This window comes from Mus caroli, chromosome 2 (genome assembly GCF_900094665.2).
Source record: "Mus caroli chromosome 2, CAROLI_EIJ_v1.1, whole genome shotgun sequence".
Taxonomy (NCBI): Eukaryota; Metazoa; Chordata; class Mammalia; order Rodentia; family Muridae; genus Mus; species Mus caroli.
In genome coordinates this window covers 82071223-82091667 of record NC_034571.1, presented here as the reverse complement: position 1 = coordinate 82091667, position 20445 = coordinate 82071223, and the positions used below count along the sequence as shown (strand labels likewise).

General features: G+C 35.1%; 2 protein-coding genes across 2 annotated transcripts; both read right to left on the bottom strand.

The window, feature by feature from the left end:
- Positions 1 to 8200: 8200 nt before the first annotated feature.
- Positions 8201 to 9133, bottom strand: LOC110289813 (olfactory receptor 5W2-like). The gene has a single exon (XM_021156194.1). It carries the CDS (start codon positions 9125 to 9127, stop codon positions 8201 to 8203), a length of 927 nt encoding a protein of 308 aa, XP_021011853.1. The 5' UTR covers positions 9128 to 9133.
- Positions 9134 to 18568: 9435 nt separating this feature from the next.
- Positions 18569 to 19516, bottom strand: LOC110290022 (olfactory receptor 10AG1-like). Its single transcript, XM_021156490.1, has one exon. It carries the CDS (start codon positions 19514 to 19516, stop codon positions 18569 to 18571), a length of 948 nt encoding a protein of 315 aa, XP_021012149.1.
- Positions 19517 to 20445: the final 929 nt, after the last annotated feature.

The following is a 20445-nucleotide window of genomic DNA, read 5'->3' as shown; positions in this document are numbered from 1 at the left end:
TCACATTATTGTCTTAATAAAGAAATAATTTTAGAACTATTGCTGTTATTTTTCATAAATTAATGAAAAAGACTTATTCTGACAATGCTTAGTGTCAAAGTTTTACTCAAAGTTCAAATAAATTTTAAATATACCCATCACGATGTCAATGTTTTGTCTGGAGTTTTATAAGCCTATCATAAACTTCATCTAATTGTGAAATTTGTATCTCTCAAAAGTAAAAGGATATTTCATAAAAAGTTAGAAGAGGATCTAGAAATCTAGAACAGACACTTGATACAGAGTTAGGACTAGAGCTAGGCTAGTGCCCATATACTGTAAGGTATGTGTGCTTTTCAACATGTGATTGTGGCACTAAGGAGATTCCCTGAAACAAAAATGCCAGGTACTCTAAAAGAAATACTGAGCTCTGTGTTCAGTCAGAAACTTTAATATGCAACCGGAGATGTCAGTTTCTACTCTATACAAACATTCATGTGCAATTGTGAACACTTAAGCACCACAACAAGATTATACATGCATATACATATGCACAATAAGAAACAGAACAGCAAACAAATGTGTACAGTGTTAGGGGTTTTCAAACAAATGGTGATGGGTAGACATAAGGAATATTTCTGGGGTATATATGGTTCAATTTCTTACGTTAATTTATTTATATGTGGATGTCAGGGATTGCCTTTCTGTAGGTTTGTTGTTTCAAAATTGGAATTTGTTGATGATTGAACACTTACTTTTTCTAGAGTTAAATGTAATATATTATCCATGAGTTCTGAATTAACATACATTAATATTTTAATATTTAATATTTTAGTTGTTGTATTAAATAAATAACATTTAAACTTACATATAATACAATTTTTAAAGAGCTTTTTGAAAGAAAAAAGTACCTATGAATCCTAGCTAAAAGAATAATAGGTAAAACAATTATGGAGTTTACAAAAAATGATGTCATACAAATTCTTACAATTTTTAATAAGAAAATATTCTTGGACATTAGATTAAGAATCCCACTTAACTGGTACACCTGCATGAAGTCAATTTCTACATAATTTAATAATGATTTCTTTTTTGAAATGAAAGTATCTGTATTTTCCTGTATTATATAAATATACTCATTAGGAGACTTACCTGTGATGGTTCTGTGCTTATCAATGGTGTGTAGATTTATGTAGAAGACATTTTATTTCACACAGTGACTGTTGGGATTTAATCTGCCTTCACTCTTCTGAGTTATTCATCAATGTTTAATTAGATTTCTTATTGAGAATTACCCTCTGAGAATATTGTCACAAGTTTAGCAAAGGTTATTTTATTAATTTACTTTTGTTAACTAACTTAATTAGCATCATTGCTATACCTATTTCAGGTCAATTAGAGAGAGAGAGAGAGAGAGAGAGAGAGATATGGATAGTGTAATCCCTTGGTACAAACACAAAACAGCATATTTTCCAATCTTTCTTAGTTTCTCAATGGGCCCTCCAGGCAGTAAAATTATAATTCATAGAGAAAGAATCGATACATACATAATTAAAGTATATTTACCTTGTTTTATATAAAAAAATTAAAGTGGACGTTTATTATGTGTGAACAAATAGGCCATCTAATATTATTCTTTATCCATTCCAGAAACAAGGATGAAGGGCGATTTAAGATATAGAAAGACAGTTTCCTCATTAGCTGTTCCTACATAGTCTCTGGTAGTATTGTGTTAGGATAATACTCATAGCTAGTCACTGGGAGATATGGGAGAAAAAATACATGAGAAGAAAAGAGGACTACATGAATTCACCTTAAGTAGGCATGAACTTTGATATATTCACAAGTCTAATTCTTTAGCTTGTATTTCAGTGATAAATTCCCTGAAGTAGTTCCACAAAATAGAATTTCAAAGGCTTAGATATAATGAATAAAATAAGACCAGTTTGTGGAATTTCAGGTTGATTTTTTGGAGCGTATTTATTTCACAGCAATTTCACTTAAAAATGCAGGTCACTTGAAGCTCAAGTTGGTTTTTAAATGCTGCAATAGAAATTTGCAAGTATTAAGATTTTCTGTACATTTAAATGTATTTTGAATAATGCCTTTTGTTTTGTTGTTGATTTAACATTTAAAATTACACATACAAAGTAAGAAATACTAGTTAACTTATATTGAACAATGAAATATTTCTCACTGTCAAAAAGTAGATGCATGTAGTTCAGCTAATACCATATTGGTTGAGCCCTCCATTGTGGTTCAGAGGGCTAGGTTTTTTCTTATTTAATTATTTATTTATTTACTTACTTACTTACTTATTTAATGATACTATTCATTTGCATTTCAAATAATATCCCACTTCCCAGTTAGCCTTCCACAAACCACCCTTCCTATCCCGCTCTCCCCTCTCTTCTCTCCCCTTTGCTTCTATGAAGGTGCTCCTCTACCCATTCACCAGCTACCACCTCACTTTCCCTATCACTGGTGCATCGGCTTCCACAGGACCAATGCCCACCCCTCCCTTTGATGTCTGATAAGGCCATGCTGTGCTACATATCCATCTGGAGTCATGGATCCCTTCATGTATATAAACTTTTTCGTTGGTAGTTGATCTCTGAGAGCTGTGGCTTGTCTGGTTAGTTGATATTGTTCTTCCTATGGAGTTGTAATCCACTTCAGCTCCTTTAGTCCTTCTCCTAGCTCTTCCAGTGGAGGTTCCCATGTTCAGTTCAATGGTTGTATGCCAGTAGTAGAACCTCTCAGGGAGCATCTATACCAGGCTCCTGTCAGCAATCACTTCTTGGCATCATCAATAGTGTGGGTGTTTAGTGAATGCAGATGGGATGGTCTCTGGATCGCCTTTTCTTCAGTCTCTGCTACATTTTTTTGTCCCAGGTCCCTTCCTCCCTCTACCTCCTGTGATTATTTTGTTCCCCTTCTATGAAGGATTTGAAGCATCCACAGTTTGGCCTTCCATTTTTCTTAAAAGCTCCAAATGGTTTATGGGTTATATTGTGTCTATTCTCAGCTTTGGGGGCAATATCCATTTATCAGTCAGTGTATACCGTGTGTGTTCTTTTGTGTCTGGGTTATCTTACACAGGAGCACTTTTGGTAAAATATTTGAGATGGGTGAGTGTCCATTTCCCTCATCTGGAGACCATCCCTGTCTACTGGAAGTGGTCTCTACAGGTTCTATCACTGCTTTGATAAGTATTTCGGCTAAAATTCATCCCTGTTGGGTCCTGGGAGTCTCTTACTTTTCTGACATCTGGGACTTTCTAGTGGCTTACTTTTGTACTGGTTCCTCATCTCCCATTGCTATATATTTCTATTCTATTTCAGACCATCCATACTTCTCTCCTATCCTTTCCAATACTTGATCCTGCCCCCCTTTTCCCTCCCCATCCTCTCTTGCTTCCAGCTCCCTCCCTCCCTTTACTTCCTGTGATTATTTTGTTCCCTTTCTATGAAGGATTGAAGCATCCACAGTTTAGCCTTCCATTTTCTTAAAAGCTCCAAATGGTTTATGGGTTGTATTGTGCCTATTCTAAGCTTTTGGGGTGATATCCATTTATCAGTCAGTGTATACCATGTGTGTTCTTTTGTGTCTGGATTACCTTACTCAGGATGATATTTTCAAGACATTGAAGAAGACTTCCGAAAATGGAGAAATCTCCCATGCTCATGGATCAGCAGGATTAACATAGTAAAAATGGCCATCTTACTGAAAGCAATCTGCAGATTCAGTGCAATCCCCATCAAAATTTCAACTCAATTCTTCACAGAGATAGAAAGAGCAGTTCTCAAATTCATCTGGAATAACAAACAAAATAAAAACAAAAAACAAAAACAAAAACCCAAACAGAAGATAGCAAGCACCATTCTCTGTTCTGGGGAAATCATCATCCCTGACCTCAAGCTGTACATAGATAGAGCAATAGTGATAAAACAGAAATCAAAACAAACAAACAAATAAAAGACCTAAAAATCAAACGACAAAAATACATGGTATTGGTACAGAGACAGGCAGGTAGAAGAATGGAATATGATTGAAGATCCAGAAATAAATGCACACACCTATGATCATTTGATCTTTGACATATAATCCAAAACCATCCAGTGGAGAAAAAAAAAAAAAGACAGCATTTTGAACAAATGTTGCTGGTTCAACTTGCAGTCAGCATGTAAAAGCATGAAAATTGATCTATTTTTAATATTATTTTTATTAGATATTTTCTTTATTTTCATATCAAATATTATCCCCTTTCCTGGGTTCCCCTCTGAAAACCCTTATCACATCCCCCCTCCAATAAGGCCATTGTCTGCTACATATGCAGCTTGAGCCATGAGTTCCTCCATGTGTACTATTTGGTTCGTGGTTTTGTCCCTGGGAGCTCTGGGGGTACTGGTTAGTTCATATTGTTTGTTGTTTCTAATATGGAGTTGCCAACACCTTCAGCTCCTTGGGTTCTTTCTCTAGCTCCTCCATTGTGTTCCCTGCGCTCTGTCCAATAGTTAGTTGAAAGCCTCCACCTCTGTATTTGTCAGGGTCTGGTAGAGCCTCTCATGAGACAGCTATATCAAGCTCCTGTCAGTAAGCACTTGTTGGCATCCACTATAGTGTATGGGTTTGGCTACTGTATATGGAATGGATCCACAGTTGGGCCATTCTCTAGAAGGCCTTTTCTTCAGTCACTGCTCCACACTTTGTCTCTGTATGCTTATCTCCTTGTACAAAGCTCAAGTCCAAGTGAATCAAGGACATGCACATAAACCAGATATGCTGAATCTAATTGACTAGAAAGTAGCATAGAGCCTAGAACACAACAACACTGGGTGTTCACCTTTTAAACAGTAGAAAGGCCAGGAAGAGGCACAATTATGTTTTATGAGGGAAATTCTCAATTTCTAACGGCTCTACACTTATGAACTAATCATTTCACAGGGATTTCAGTTTTTAATCCATCATTTTAAGGGTTAAAATTTCAAGATATAGGAAAGGAAGCCATCATTATTGCCATGCACTCCAGTCAAGTCTGCTTGACAGGCTGAAAAGTCTGTAAGCACTCAAGGAGGAAAAGAGTTTCAGGGAAACTCACCTCCTGGAGCTTTGGCATTCTCTTTTACCCATATACTCATACCCTATTCCCAATTAGTCTGGTGTATGGAACTAAGAGCTCTCTTTTAGTATTTTATTATAAATGCCTTTTAAGTTTAAATTCTGATATAGTTAAGTCTCCCCAGTGTTCCAAGGTCCCAGAAGCCAATGAGCTTGGAATCCAGCATGAATGCAGTAAAAAGGTTACCTATTCAGTAACTAATTAAGCATTACAAAAGACAGAGCCAGTAGCTCAGAGCTGGTCTGCAAAATATTTACTAAGGACAGTAGCAAATCTCACCCTAACAAGGGAATACCATAATAGAGCCAGGGAATCCCACTGAGATAGAAATCTTCAGTACAGGCTACATTGCATATTAGAAGCAAGTTGGTGAATTCTCCTGACAAATGGAGATTCTCCAGATACTTAAAAGTTACACTCATATAAGAATTTAGCAAGGCCTAGGGATAGGGGGGTTGTGATATTGCATTATTCATGAGGTCTGCCAAGAGCAGAACCGCCTGGTGCTAGCCTTCACAAGGTTCAAAGGTATAGCACTAGGGTGTGAAATCCTTACCTGTCACTAAGCCGACCCTAGGCAGGACTGCTTTATCTTTACTGTAAACCTTTACCTGGTTCCTGTAAATCCTTTTGAAATCATTCCTTTGTTTTGTGTCAGTCAACTTCAATGCACTTTGCCTGCTGTGACTTCTCAACCCCTTGTATTTTTTGTGCTATATAAGACTGGTGTTCCACCATGCCTGGTGGAACTGGTGGTGCATGCCTTTAATCCAGGCACTTGGGAGGCAGAGACAGGCATATTTCTGAGTTCGAGCCCAGCCTGGTCTACAAAGTGAGTTCCAGGACATCCAGGGCTATACAGAGAAACCCTGTCTTGAAAAAACAAAAAAACAAAACAAAAAACAAAACAAAACAAAAAGACAGGTGTTCACTTTGTGACAATACATTCAGATTCTACACAACTTCCTGTGTGTGTCTGTCACCCACAGACGCCTTGCCCACCTGCCCCAGAGACTTGTTCCACACAGACAAAGGGACCCAGAGGGTCTGCGGCACATTATATCTGTATATTCTATTGTGGAGTGACTAATGGTTAGTTGCTAAAACATTGCAGAGGTACAAATTTATACAGCTTTTTATCTAAAGAAAGAATCCTTGCTTACTTTTCTTTTGGTGTCTTGTTATGACATTACATGTTCTACACTGAAAATAAGAAACACTTCTCAGACCTTATTTTTTAATTAATTAATTGGTTAATTAGTTAATTCACATCCCAAATGCTAGGGTTTGGGGTAGGCTTTATTTTTATAATAAAATGTTAGAAAGAGTGTTTCAAACTGTGACCTAGAAAGTCTGAAACAGTCCATGGCATTTACCTTCTCCAATCAGTGTGAAATTAACAATGTTTTATGCCTTTGCCTTTTCAAATACAATGTGTCTTTTCCTGAGAAAGTATTTAAACTATCAGAAAAAAATAATAAATTAAGATGAAAATTAATATACAAATAAATTCTATTTTCTTACAACCAAATTAGTACCTTTTTTGTGTGTATTTAATACCTCAGTATCCAGTAATTTCAAGTATTTTTCTAAGAAATTCATCTCTTTATTTTTGTCTATATGCATATTTTATAATAAGTTCACAAATAATTTTACCAACATCCAATATATAATAAATATATTAATTAGTATCTAATTTTGTTACTTTTCACATTCTTTTTTCAAAATATGATGGTAGAGTTCCAAATTCAGGAATAAAATGCTTAGACATATGATATATTTAATATGGCATTTTGGTGACATTTATCTATGAAAAGAATAATGTTATTTAAGACCTTAAGGGACAAAGTAAACAAAGACAAATCTATCACCAGTGTTATGTGTACAGAGAAAGGGAAGGGAAAGCTTCCTCACAGAAGTGATACATAGTTATGGAGGGAAAGAATTCACAGTTGGTAAAGGGAAGTTCCATCACAAGGAGAGAAATGTTGCATAGTTAATAATAGACACTTTAAGTACAGTGATACAGGACTACTCCACCAGCTCTCAAGAGCTTTTATGTAAAGAATATTAATCTCTTTTCACATGTTAATGGTGACTAGATAACAAGCTGTATCTATTTATATACACTTTTTTCTGATTCGAAAAATTTTGACATGAAGATGTTATATGAAATGCAGTGAATTTTCACTGAAAGTGTGATTGATTGTAAAGCTGTTTATTCTACCACACAGGTAAAGCTTGTGCTGTTTCCAAATGCCTCAATCACTATCAAGTTATTAAACCTTTGTCTGTTCACATCTCCAACACTCATAATTTTACTTCTGCAACAAATAAAACCTTTCTCCTACACACTGAATTTAAGTACCTTCATTTGGGTCAGTGGTTTTCAACCAGTGGGTCAGAATCTCTATGGCAAACCTCTGTCTCCAAAAATATTTAGATTACAATTTATAATACTAGAAAAATTACAGTTATGAAGTAGCAACAAATGAAATTTTATGGTTGTGGTCACAACAAAATTAGAATTTTTTTTTAAAGTGTCACAGCATATGGATTTTGAGAACCATTGCCCTAAATGATGACTTAATTACATCAGAATTATTTTGAAGTGTACTATAAAATTTTCAAGTTCAATCTAAGTCTGTTACATCCACAAGAATACAAATTTATAAGGAAAAACATTTGAATATGTCATGAAACCTGAATATAATAGGCAAAGTGAAATTTGTAAATATTCATTATACAGCCTAATCAAAACTGCTAAAACAAATAGATGACACACCATAATACAAATAAAATGATCAATTTTAGTAATGAACACACTTTTAGAACCATGTGTGTTAGGAATTAATATTATATGTTATATTTTATATTTATAATATATAACATAATATATATAATACTCAAGCATTATATACTCAAACATGAAATAGTATGAGTCCTACTACATTTATTGCATTTAAGTGTTTGAAGAGACACATTTTACCAATTTAAATACAAATCATACCTTTCATCTATATCATTATAGTTTTCTACAATAAATATTGAAATCATTAAAAATAAGTAGACATGCACATGTCATATATTTCTTTAGAACTACATTTTCAGTTTCAGTTTTTGAAGAGCCTCTTTCACATCCTTATTCCTCAAGCTATAAATCAGAGGGTTCAACATTGGGATCACAAGAGTGTAGAACAGTGAAGTCATTTTATCTTGATCCAGAGAATAAGAAGAACTTGGCCGAAAATACATGAAAAGCATAGTTCCCTGGAAAATGGCAACTGTGGTGAGATGAGAGGTGCAGGTGGAAAAAGCTTTGAACCTGCCCTCAGCAGAACGGATCTTCAGGACTGATAGAATGATATAGCAGTAAGAGACAAGAACTCCTGAGATGGTGCTCAGTTCAATGAAACCAAAAACAATAAATAAGGCAAGTTCATTGACTTGTATTTCAGAGCAGGAGAGCAGGTAAAGTGGAGGTAAATCACAGAAGAAATGATTGATCTCATTAGAACCACAGAAACACAAACGGAATGCCAAAATTGTATGTATCAAACCATCTGTTGTTGCCACCAGGTAAACCCCAGTCATAAGCATAAAACACACCATGCTAGACATGTTCACGGTGTAGAGCAATGGATTGCTAATGGCCTGGTATCTATCAAAGGCCATTACTGCTAGCAGTAGACACTCAGAATCTGCAAAGACACAGAATATCAAAAACTGCAGAGCACAACCAAAAAAAGGAATTGATTTCTCTGCAGCTAAGAGATCCACCAGCATTTTTGGACCAATTGCTGTGGAATAGCAAAAGTCACAGAAAGAGAGATTGCTGAGAAAAAAGTACATGGGTGTGTGGAGCTGAGTGTCCATTCTAATTAAAATGATAATTCCAAGATTCACAAGAAGAGTAATGAGATAAACAACTAGAAATGTGGTGAACAGGGCCACTTTTTTGCCAGGGTTATTAGTAATCCCTAAGAAAACAAATTCATCCACAGAGGAGCAGTTTCCCCTATCCATTCTTCTTTCTTCTTATGTAAAATTTAAAAGATATTTTCAAAACTAGGTGGATGCATTCTTAATTATCTGTAAAAAAGAGAATAATTTATTGCATGGATTTTCTCTCAAAAATCTACACAGTCACATTACTCTATAAGTAGATCTTTAAGACATTAATCATAATAAAACATATGTAATCGTGTGAAGGTTCAATTGTTATGATGAGTGACATCCAGGTATCATTATATAAAATGTAACTATTTATATTTTCAACATGTTTGATGCTCCCTGAATTTTTCAAGCATATTTCTGATTTACTGAATTTTTACTTGAGCTTCAATGTATGCAGATTGAATCGCAATCATAGAGGTATTAAGCTGTACCATAAAAGATTAGATCTTTTCATATTTAAAAATATTCACCTGAACAAACTATTAGTTATAAATACTCAGATTCTCCAAACTCATGATTGGTTGGAAGAACATTTGTTAGTTCAAGAAGCAATGGAAGTCTATATCAATGGTTGCTGAACATTAAAAGCATTTTCTTCTGATGCTATGTTGCCTATGACATTTTATAACAAAGGAAACAAATCAGAACTTTATGTCAGACTATTGTTTATTTTTATTGGTCTGTGTTTGCTCTAAAGGAAAGTCTAGAGACAAACCATTAAAATCTGGGCACCCCAAGAGACAATTTAAAACAAAATTGTAAATATATTATGAAACACTAATATTTGCCTTGTACCAAGTTTTTAAATCAAAATTTTTATTGTGAATTTGAAAAGAAAATAAGGTAACATTAATTTTTTAGAAATGCATATGTTTGTCTTTAATATATCAGGTATTTAAATTCATAGAACCCTTGTTGAAACTGTTTTTATTAATTTTGTATAGTAAGTGTTATCTATGGCTTATATAGAGTTGAAATAAAATCTAACTACTACATGTTATTTTAAAGTTACATTTCTATTATCTGGTTTAAAAGGAGTCATCAACAGATGACACCAACAAAGACTTCAATTAATGTGTCCATTATAGTCAAGTGTTCAAGGGTTGCTTATGAACCTATATTAAAATAAATGAGTAAAGTGTTATTTGGAAAATGCTAATATTTATATTCAGAGACTTCTACTTTGAGAGCAAATTATCATTTAATACTTCATGATGCATCAATATATATAAACATAGAGTAAATGATTCATTTAAAAAATGCTCTCATTATTTTCCAAAAAGGATCAATATTTTATACCTTGTCTTTTTAAATGTTGAAACTCAAGAACATACCTGAAGAGAACAGCTCAATTGTACATGAATACTATGCAAGGGGTGTTTTTTTGTATGCAGTTAAAATTTGGGGTTTATATCTCTGAAGCTACTTCCCTAAGGCTTTGGTGTTCTCAAAACATTTAATTAATTACATTTCTGGTTTAGTATTTTCCCAAGTGAATCATGCATATCTTAGGCAAAACTTGAGCTTAAGTCTTGAGGACAGTCAGCCAATAGATCTGTGTCAGATGGAAAATGAAAATTAATTTTATACTCTAAAATATAATTGATATGAACATAATATGTACTAGAGAAAACCTAATGATTTCATTGAGTTATTCATTAATTTTGCTGAAATTGTTTTTTTTTTCGAGGCATCCTCTAATTTAACGTCTATTTTCTATGTTATGAAAAAATGAAGTGTTACTATTAAGTTTGAGTCTCTGCAAGTATCTGGGTGCACATGGCTTAGCTTATACAAATGACACCTATGCCTATGTAGTTGTTTGCTACCCAAGCCTATATGTTACCATTGAAAATCTAAGAGTTTTTTGTTTGTTTGTTTGTTTTTTGTTGTTTGTTTGGTTTTTTTCGAGACAGGGTTTCTCTGTACAGCCCTGACTGTCCTGGAACTCACTTTGTAGGCCAGGCTGGCCTAAAACTCAGAAATCCACCTGCCTCTGTCTCCCAAGCACTGGGATTAAAGGCATGCTCCACCACCGCCCAGTTTAAGAATTTTTTTTTAATCTACTTTATATTTCTGAAAACTGAAGTTGTTTATCAGCTGCAACTATTCTCTGGTAGAAATTTTTAGATCTGTTATGTATACAATCAAATAATCTGAAAATAGTGTTACACTTGACTTCTTCCTTCCCAACTTGTATCCCCTTGATCTCCACTTGTGTAATTGCTGTAGCTAGAACTTCGAGTACTTTATTGAATAGATATGGAAAGAGTGGACAGCCTTGACTTGCCCTTTATTTTAATGGGATTGCTTCAAGTTTCTTTCCATTTAATTTGGTATTTGCTATTGGTTTGCTATCTATTGCATTTATTGTGTTTAAATGTGTTCCTTGTATCTCTGATCTCTTCAAGACTTTTAACATGAAGGGATATTGGACTTTGTCAAAGGCTTTTTCAGCATCTAATGAGATGATTTTTAAATTTGAGTTTGTTTATATAGTGGATTACATTGATAGATTTTCATATACTGAACCATACGTGCAAACCTGCAATGAAGCTTACTTGATCATACTAAATTATGGTTTTGATGTGTTCTTGGGTATGTTTTGTGAGAACTTTACTGAGTACTTTTGCATCGATTTTCATAAGCAAAATTGATCTGAAGATCTCTTTCTTTGTTGGGTCTTTGTCTGGTTTAGATATCAGAGTATCTGTGGCCTCACTAAATGGACTAGGTAGTGTTCTTTCTGGTTCTAATTATGGAATACTTTTCAGCAATATATTAGCATTTCTTTGGAGATCTGGTAAAATTATGCACTAAAACCATCTGACCCTGAGTTTTTACTGATTAGGATGATTTTAATGACTTCTTCTATTTCCTTAGTGGTTAGAGAACTGTGTAGATATCCTAGCTGATCTTGATTTAACTGTTAGTACATTGTATCTGTGTAGAAAACAATACATTTCATCTAGATTTTTCCATGTTGCAGAGTATTGAGTTTTGTAGTAAGAACTGATTGCATTTTTAATTTTCAGTTTCTGTTGTTATATCTCCCTTTACATTTTTGAATTTGCTTGTATGGATACTGTGCTTATGCCTTTTAGTTACTTTGGGAAAGGTCTTATCTTGTTTATTATCTTGAAGAACAAGCTAGTTGTTTTATTGAATATTTGGACTGATTTCATTGCTTCTAATAAGATGTCTTCAGCCCTGAGTATTACAATAGCTGCAGTACACTCCTCATGGGTGAGTTTGCTTCTTTTGTTGTATAGCTTTCAGGTGTGTTGTTAAGTTGCTAGTATAGGATCTCTTCAATTTTTATATTAAGTGCTATGAATTTTCCTCTTACTACTGCTTTCACTGTGTCCTGTAGGTTAGTGTTGCTGTTCCTACATTTTCTTTCTATTCTAGAAAGTCTAATTTTTTTTCTTTATGTCTTTCATGACACAGTTTTCATTGATTAGAGAGTTGTTCAGGTTCCATGAGTTCCATGTGGGCTTTCTGTTGTTATGTTGTTTTTGAAGTCTATCCTTAATCTATGGTGATCTGATAAAATGCTAAGTATTATTTCAATCTTCTTGTATCTGTTGAGGATTGTTTTGTATCTGATTATATGGTCAATTTTGAAGAAGGCTTTTTGAGTTACTGAGAAGAAGGTATTTTCTTTTGTTTTGAGGTAAAATGTCCTGTAGGTAACTGTCCAATTTATTGGAGTTCTATAGGCTGCTACTTTTTTTCTTTCTTTTTTTATTGGACATTTTATGTGTTTACATTTCAAATGTTATCCTCTTTCATGGTTTTCACTCCAGAACCCCCCCCCCAATTCCTTCCTCTGCCTGCTTCTATTAGGACGCTCCCCATCCTACCCAACAACTTCAACCTCACCACACAGGCATTCCCCTACACTGGTGAATCAGCTGTTCATAGGACCAAGAGCTTCTCCTCCTATTGATGCTGGTGAAGCCATGGGTCCCTACAGGTGTAATCTTTGATTGGTGGTCCAGTCCTGGGAGTTCCAGGGGTGCCTGACCAGTTGACACTGTTGCTCCCTCCATGGGGCTGAAAACTCTTCAGGCTCCTTCATAATCTCTCTCATTCCCCCATTGGCAAGCCCATGCTAAGTCCAATGGTTGGGTGAAAGCATCCACCTCTGTATTTGTCAGGATCTGGCAGAGCCTGTCAGGAGACAGCTATATCAGGCTCCTGTCAGCAGGCATTTCTTGGGTGCCTGGGTGTCTGGGTATGGTATATGGGATAGGTCCCTAGGTGAGGCATTCTCTGGATGGCATTTCCTTTACTCTCTGACCCACACTTTGTCCCCTTATTTCCTTTGAACAGGAGCCCTTCTGAGTTAAGAACTTGGAGATGAATGAGTGGCCCCATCCCCCATCCAGGGGCCTTGCCTAACCTCTGGATATAATCTCTACAGGTTTTCCCTCCTCTTTGTTGGGCACTTCAACTAATTTCATTCCTGTTGGGTTCTGGGAGCCTCTTACCTTCCTGGCATCTGGGCTTGCAAGTGGCTACCCCTAGTTTTTCATCCCCTAGTGCTACAAACTTCTGGTCAAATCCCACAACCTCTGTATATCATCCCTGTCTCCTCTCATACCTAATCCTTCCCCTGTTTATCCACTACCACTTTTATCTTCCTCCAAATTCCCTACCACCTTCTACTTTCCTTGATTATTTTCCCCCTTCTAAGAATGACTGAAGCATACACATTTTGATCTTCCTTCATCTTGAGCTTCATATGGTCTATGAATTGTATCATGGCTAGTCTAAAACTTTGAGCTAATATCCACTTATCAGTGAGTGTATACCATGTATGTGCTTTTGTGACTGGGTTACCTAACTCACCTGAGTTTTTGATCTTTGCCATTCGGACTGGTGTGAGGAGATTTTCATATTAGATGATGAGAAAGCATTTGACAAAATTAAATACCCCATCATGATAAAAGACTTGGAAAGATCAGGAATTCAAGACCTATACCTAAACACAGTGAAAGCAGTATACAGCAAATAAGCAGCCAGCATCAAAATAAATGGAGAGAAACTTAAAGCAATACCACTAAAATTGGTGACTAGACAAGGTTGTTCACTTTCTCCTTACCTATGCATTATAGTACTAGAAGTTAGGTAGATCAATGGAATAGAATTGAAGACCCAGAAATGAACCCATGGACCTATGGTTACTTGATCTTTGACAAAGGTGCTAAAACCGTCCAGTGGAGAAAAGACAACATTTTCAACAAATGGTGCTGGTTCAACTGGCTGTCAGTATCTAGAAGAATGCAAAGATCCATTCTCATCTCTTTGTACAGAGCTCAAGTCCAAGTGGATCAAGGAACTCCACATAAAAGCAGATATACTGAAACGAATAGAAAGGAATATGGGGAAGAGCCTGGATCACATGGGCACAGGGGAAAGTATCCTTCACAGAACACCAATGGCTTATGCTCTAAGACCAAGAATAGACAAATGAGAACTCATAAAATTTCAAAGCTTCTGAAAGGCAAAGGACACTGTCAATAGAACAAAATAACAACCAAGAGATTGGGAAAAGATCTTTACGAATATTACATCCAATAGAGGGTTAATATCTAATATATACAAAGAACTCAAGAAGTTATACTCAAGGAAACAAAATAAACCTATTAAAATGGGGTATATAATAAAGAATTATTACCTGAGGAATGTTGAATGGCCAAAAAGTACCTTAAAAAAATTCAACATCCTTAGTCATCAAGAAAATACAAATCAAAACAACCCGGAGATTCTACCTCACACCCGTCAGAATGGCTAAGGTCAAAAACTTAGGTGAGCACAGATGCTGGTGATGATGTGGAGAAAGAGGAACACTCCTCCATTGCTGGTGGGATTGCAAGCTGATACAACCCCTCGGGAAATCAGTTTGGTGGTTCCTCAGAAAATTGGGCACAGTAGTACTCGAGGATCAAGCAATACCACTTCTGAGCATACACCCAGAAGGTGCTGAAACATGTAATAAGGACACATGCTCCACTATGTTCATAGCCTTATTTATAGAAGCCAGAAGCTGCAAAGAACTCAGATGTCCTTCAACAGAGGAATGGATACAGAAAATTTGGTGTATTTGTGCAATGGAGTACTATTCAGCTATTAATAACAATGGCTTCATTAAGTTCACAGGCAAATGCATAGAACTCGAAAATATCATCCTGAGTGAGGTAATTCAGTCACAAAAGAATGCACATGGTATTAACTCACTGATAAGTGGCTATTAGCCATCCCATATACAGTCATCAAACATGGAAGTTAATGGATTCCAGGAAGGTTTTGCTTACTGGAGCCTGACTTGTATTCTGAGAGACTCTGTCAGAGCCTGACAAATACAGAGGCAGATGCTTGCAGCCAACCACTGGACTTAGTGTGGGGTCCACAATAGAGGAGTTAAAGAAGGAACTGTAAGAGCTGAGTGGGATTGTAGCCCCATGGAGGGATCAACAGTGTCAACTGGTCAGACCCCTCAGAGCTCAGGACTGGTGCACCAACGAAAGAGTACACATGGATAAACCCATGACTCCACCCTCATATGTGGCAGAGGATGGCCTTGTTGGTTATCAGTGGGAGGAGAGGCCCTTGGACCTGAGGGTGTTCGATGCCCCAGTGTAAGGAATCCCAGGGCATTTAGGTTGATGTTGGTGGATGGGAGAGGGAGCATCCTCATAGAAGCAGTAGGAGGAAGGATGGAAGGGGGAGGGAGAGTTCCACAGGGAAAACCGGGAAAGGGGATAATATTTGAAATATAAACACATAAAATATCTAATTTTTTAAAAAAGCAAACCTTAAGAGTAATTGGATATAGCAGATAACCCCTCTTTTATAATGATGATAATCTTAAATATTTAAACATAAAGCAGAACTGATTACTCCCTCAAAAAATGTTTCTAAATATGGCCAACAGTTAGGATTTTTTGTTAATCAAGCACTTATCACAGATTTTTATTGGTTTATGATGTGTGTTTTCAAGTAAGGTGCATGTGACTGAGAAAAGGGAACACACTCTTTTGACTTTACCACTTGCATACATTATCAAAAAGTGTCCTAATTACTCAACATTTTTTTTGATATAAAAATTCTATTTAGATAAACTCATGGAATAAAATTAGACTCATAAGTGTTTTATCCTTTATTTATAATTCACGAACAGAAAAGTTGCTTCTAGAAGTAGAATGTCTGCAAACACATTTGTTATTCAAATAATCTTTCTCATACTCCTTATGCCAAGTTATTGAAACATTTAAAACAAATTACAAGCTGTACATATATATGCACTTTTAGGTATAAAAAGACATAAATAAACACAATTCAACCCACTAATATACAGAATGCAAATGATTGGATGAAAGAGAAAAATTTCTGTGCACTGCATCAATTTTTTCATTTGTACCTAAGCTTAGAGTCATATCAAACGCAAAAAGGAAGCAAAGCTAAAGTGAACTGAAATCTCTCTCCATGAATTACTGACCTGAGAAACTAGTGTTGCATGGTTGGAAACATGGTTTTATAATTTATTGTTCATTTCCCTTGATAATGTCAGTATAAAAATTTATAAATATAAGAAATGCAATGCAAGCAATGATTAAAAATTGAGGACTGTATGGGCTGAATAATGCAACAGTGTAGACTGAGGTGAACATGGAAGTCCGGAAAAACAAGTCAGCTGACTTCACTTTCAAGTGCTTACACAATTTTATAATTAATTTTGAAATTATAATATAATTACATCATTTCTTCTCCTTTTCCTCCCTCCAAAATCTCTCTCTCAGTCTCTCTCTCTCTCTCTCTCTCTCTCTCTCTATATATATATATATATATATATATATATATATATAATTTTGTTTCTCAAATTCTTGACTTCTTTTTCTTTAAAAATTTGTATATATATGTATGTATGCATGTATGATAGCATAGGATAGGAGTGTGTGTTTTGTAGTGCAATTAGATAATATGTGAAATATGATGAATTATATGGATAAAATATTAAAATATGAACAAACAAAACATTCAAGCGATGTAGAAATACAGTATTATTTAATGTAGTTTCACGCGGTTTTTATTAGGAAGAGAGTAGGTATGTCAATTTCTCTTTCAGTATTAACATATATGTAATCTATATCAATACACGGGCAGTTAAATTACTATACTACAATAATTATTGATACTACGGATATTGTAAAACACATAGATATAGCTACTACTATAATTCATGGCAGACTAACATATTTATACATTCCCCCATTTATATGTAAAATAATTTCTTTCTTCAGATACATGAATTTCTTGTTATATAGATCTTTCCCCTGTTTGGTTAGAGTCACAGCAAGATATTTTATATTGTTTCTGATTATTGTGAAGGGTGTCATTCCCCTAATTTCTTTCTCAGCCTGTTTATACTTTGAGTATAGGAAGGCAACTGCTTTGTTTGAATTAATTTTATATCCAGCCACTTTGTTAATGTTATCAGTTGTGGGAGTTCTCTAGTACAGTTTTTGAGGTTGCTTAAGTATGCTATCACATCATCTGTAATTAGTGATAGTTTAATTTTTTCCTTTCCAATTTGTCTCCCTTTGACCTCCTTCTGTTGTCTAACTGCTAGCTAGAACTTCAAGTACTATATTGAATAGATAGGGAGAGAGAGGGCATCACTTCAAGTTTCTCTCTAGTTTGATGTTGGCTAGTGCTTTGCTATATATTGCTTTTATTATGTTTAGGTATGGGCCTTGAATTCCTGATCTTTCCAAGACTTTTAACATGAGGGGATGTTGAATTTTGTCAAATGCTTTTTCAGCATCTAAACCAACCAAAGATTAAACATGGAGGGACCCATGGCTGTAGTTACATATGTAGTAGAACCTTGTTAGACATCATTGGGAGGAGAGGCCATTGGTCCTGAGAAGGCTAGATGCCCCAGTGTAGGGGAATTCCAGGACAGGCAATCAGTAGTGGGTGGATTGGTAAGCAGGGGGAGTGGGGATGAGTTAGGGGGGTTTCAGAAGGGAAACCAGGAAAGTCGGTAATATTTGAGATGTAAATAAAAAAAAATAGCTAATAAAATTAAATAAATGTAGAATAATTATTCTATCAAAATTTATACTTGATAAATATGGTTCTATAAAGGACAGAACCAAATATGAAATCTACAAATATGTTAATACTTAGTAAGTATCATTCTATTACCTATAATGTATGATCAATAATGTTCAACACTCTGCGAATATCTGAACAAAGAAAAAGTAAATAAATTAAAAATAGTTATTTAGAAATTTTTGTAGGGATATATCATTGAAGATAGGGTATTTGCACATATACACATACACATATACAAATAATGGAAAATTTCATAATATCTGACACAAAATATACATAAGTGAGGAGTGGTTACTGTCCAAAAGCAAGAATGAATAGAGTGAAGCTGTTTCTCTGAAAAACTGCATAACAATCTGCACTTTGAAAGGACAGAATTGATTACTAATACTTTTTAAAAAGTAATTTCCTCAGAGCTGAAATCACCTCTTTGTTCCTCAGGCTGTATATCAGTGGATTGAACATGGGAGTCACAACTGTGTAGAACAAAGAGAGTAGTTTGTCAGTACCAGGGGAATGCATGGACTTTGGTCTCAAATAGGTAACTGTAGCAGATCCATAAAACAACAGTACCACCAACAGGTGGGAAGAACATGTGGAGAAGGCTTTTGCCCGACCTTTGGCTGTTGGCAACCTCAAGATGGTGGCAATTATTTTGCTATAGGATGCAAGCACCAGTATAAAAGGGAATGCAGCCACCACCATAACGACCACATAGACAGACAATTCATGCACTGAAGTGTCCCCACAAGCCAGCTTGAGAATTGGTGGTATGTCACAGAAGAAGTGGTTGATTTTGTAAGAATTACAAAAATTCATAGAGAATATCTGACAAGTTTGTCCTATCTGGACTGGCATGCCTCCAAGCCAGGAGAGTGCTGCCAGCTGTGTGCATTTTGTTGGGTTCATGATCAGAGGATAGAGCAGAGGGTGGCAAATAGCCACGTAGCGGTCATAGGACATCACAGCCAGAAGTAAACTTTCAGTAGTTCCAAAAACAAGGAAGAAGGACATTTGTGTGGCACAGGACATCAGTGAAATGCTTCGGTTCTGTGTCCCAATGTTGAACAGAATCCTTGGGACAGTGACTGATACATAACAGATTTCCAGAGAAGAAAAATTTGCCAGAAAAAAATACATTGGTTTCTGTAATGCTTGGTCCATACTGATTATTATGATTATGAGGAAATTTCCAATCAAGATAATAATATAAACTACAGAAAACACTGCAAATAGAAACCCTTGGAGGTTGGGCAGGTCAGAAAATCCTATGAGCACAAACTGTATCACTGTGGAAACATTGTCTATGGACTCTAGCTCTTCATGATTCATCTGTGGAAAATATTAAATCACAAATATATACCACTATTGCTTTTAGTCTATGCAGTTTTATGTATGCTTTTCTGAGAGTACACATCTTAGATTTTTTTCTTCATAATGAAAAATTTAAATTCCATAGATTTAAAACTATAATTATATATTTTCTTAGTTATTAAATGACCATACATAATTAGGTCTTTAAAGCTTCTGAGATACATTCTTATTGATAAACTTTGGAAGTATACATTATTTTATATTGTATAATTGGTTTGTACTTCCAAACTCTGAAAATATTTCCTATAGTTTTGCTGTTGTGGTTCCAATGTGTTTTCTATGTTTTTGTACTGTGCAACTTTGTACTTTTAATACTAAAATAATAAAACTATGCTATCAGATGGCATAAAATATTACGTATTTCAAAACTGAGGTTTTCCTCACATTGTAAGTTAAGGAAATAAGCAGGTATAAATTGTGTTCAGGTTTTACTTTGGAGAGTGAATATCTGGATTGTATTAAATTATTTATCTTCTCATCCTTCTATCAGCAAATGTTTTCTACTCAGTGTTACCAGTGTGTATATGTGTGTATATGTGTGTGTGTGTACATATATGTATTCATACTTATCTTACTTTTCATTTTCTTAAGTCTTAATATTTATGAAAAATTTTGTCACTATAATAAATGTTAACACAGTGTAATGTTTTGTGAAGATACTTTATTAAATTATTTGAAAAAAATACTAATACATTAAAGTGCCTATTTCATGTGAAGAATCCTGACAAAAGAAGCAATTATGTATAGGTGAAGTTATAACCACGCTATTTGCACATTAAACACATCATGAATATTTGCTTTGTGCATGCTCGTATGATGTTTGGGACTACAGTTATGGATGTAATTCACTTGATCTTAGCCAAAAGGCACAGAAGCAATGATGTAAT

Coding starts and splice junctions, on each gene's coding strand:
- LOC110289813 (XM_021156194.1), bottom strand. CDS start 9,127: ATGGATAGGGGAAACTGCTCCTCTGTGGATGAATTTGTTTTCTTAGGG.
- LOC110290022 (XM_021156490.1), bottom strand. CDS start 19,516: ATGAATCATGAAGAGCTAGAGTCCATAGACAATGTTTCCACAGTGATA.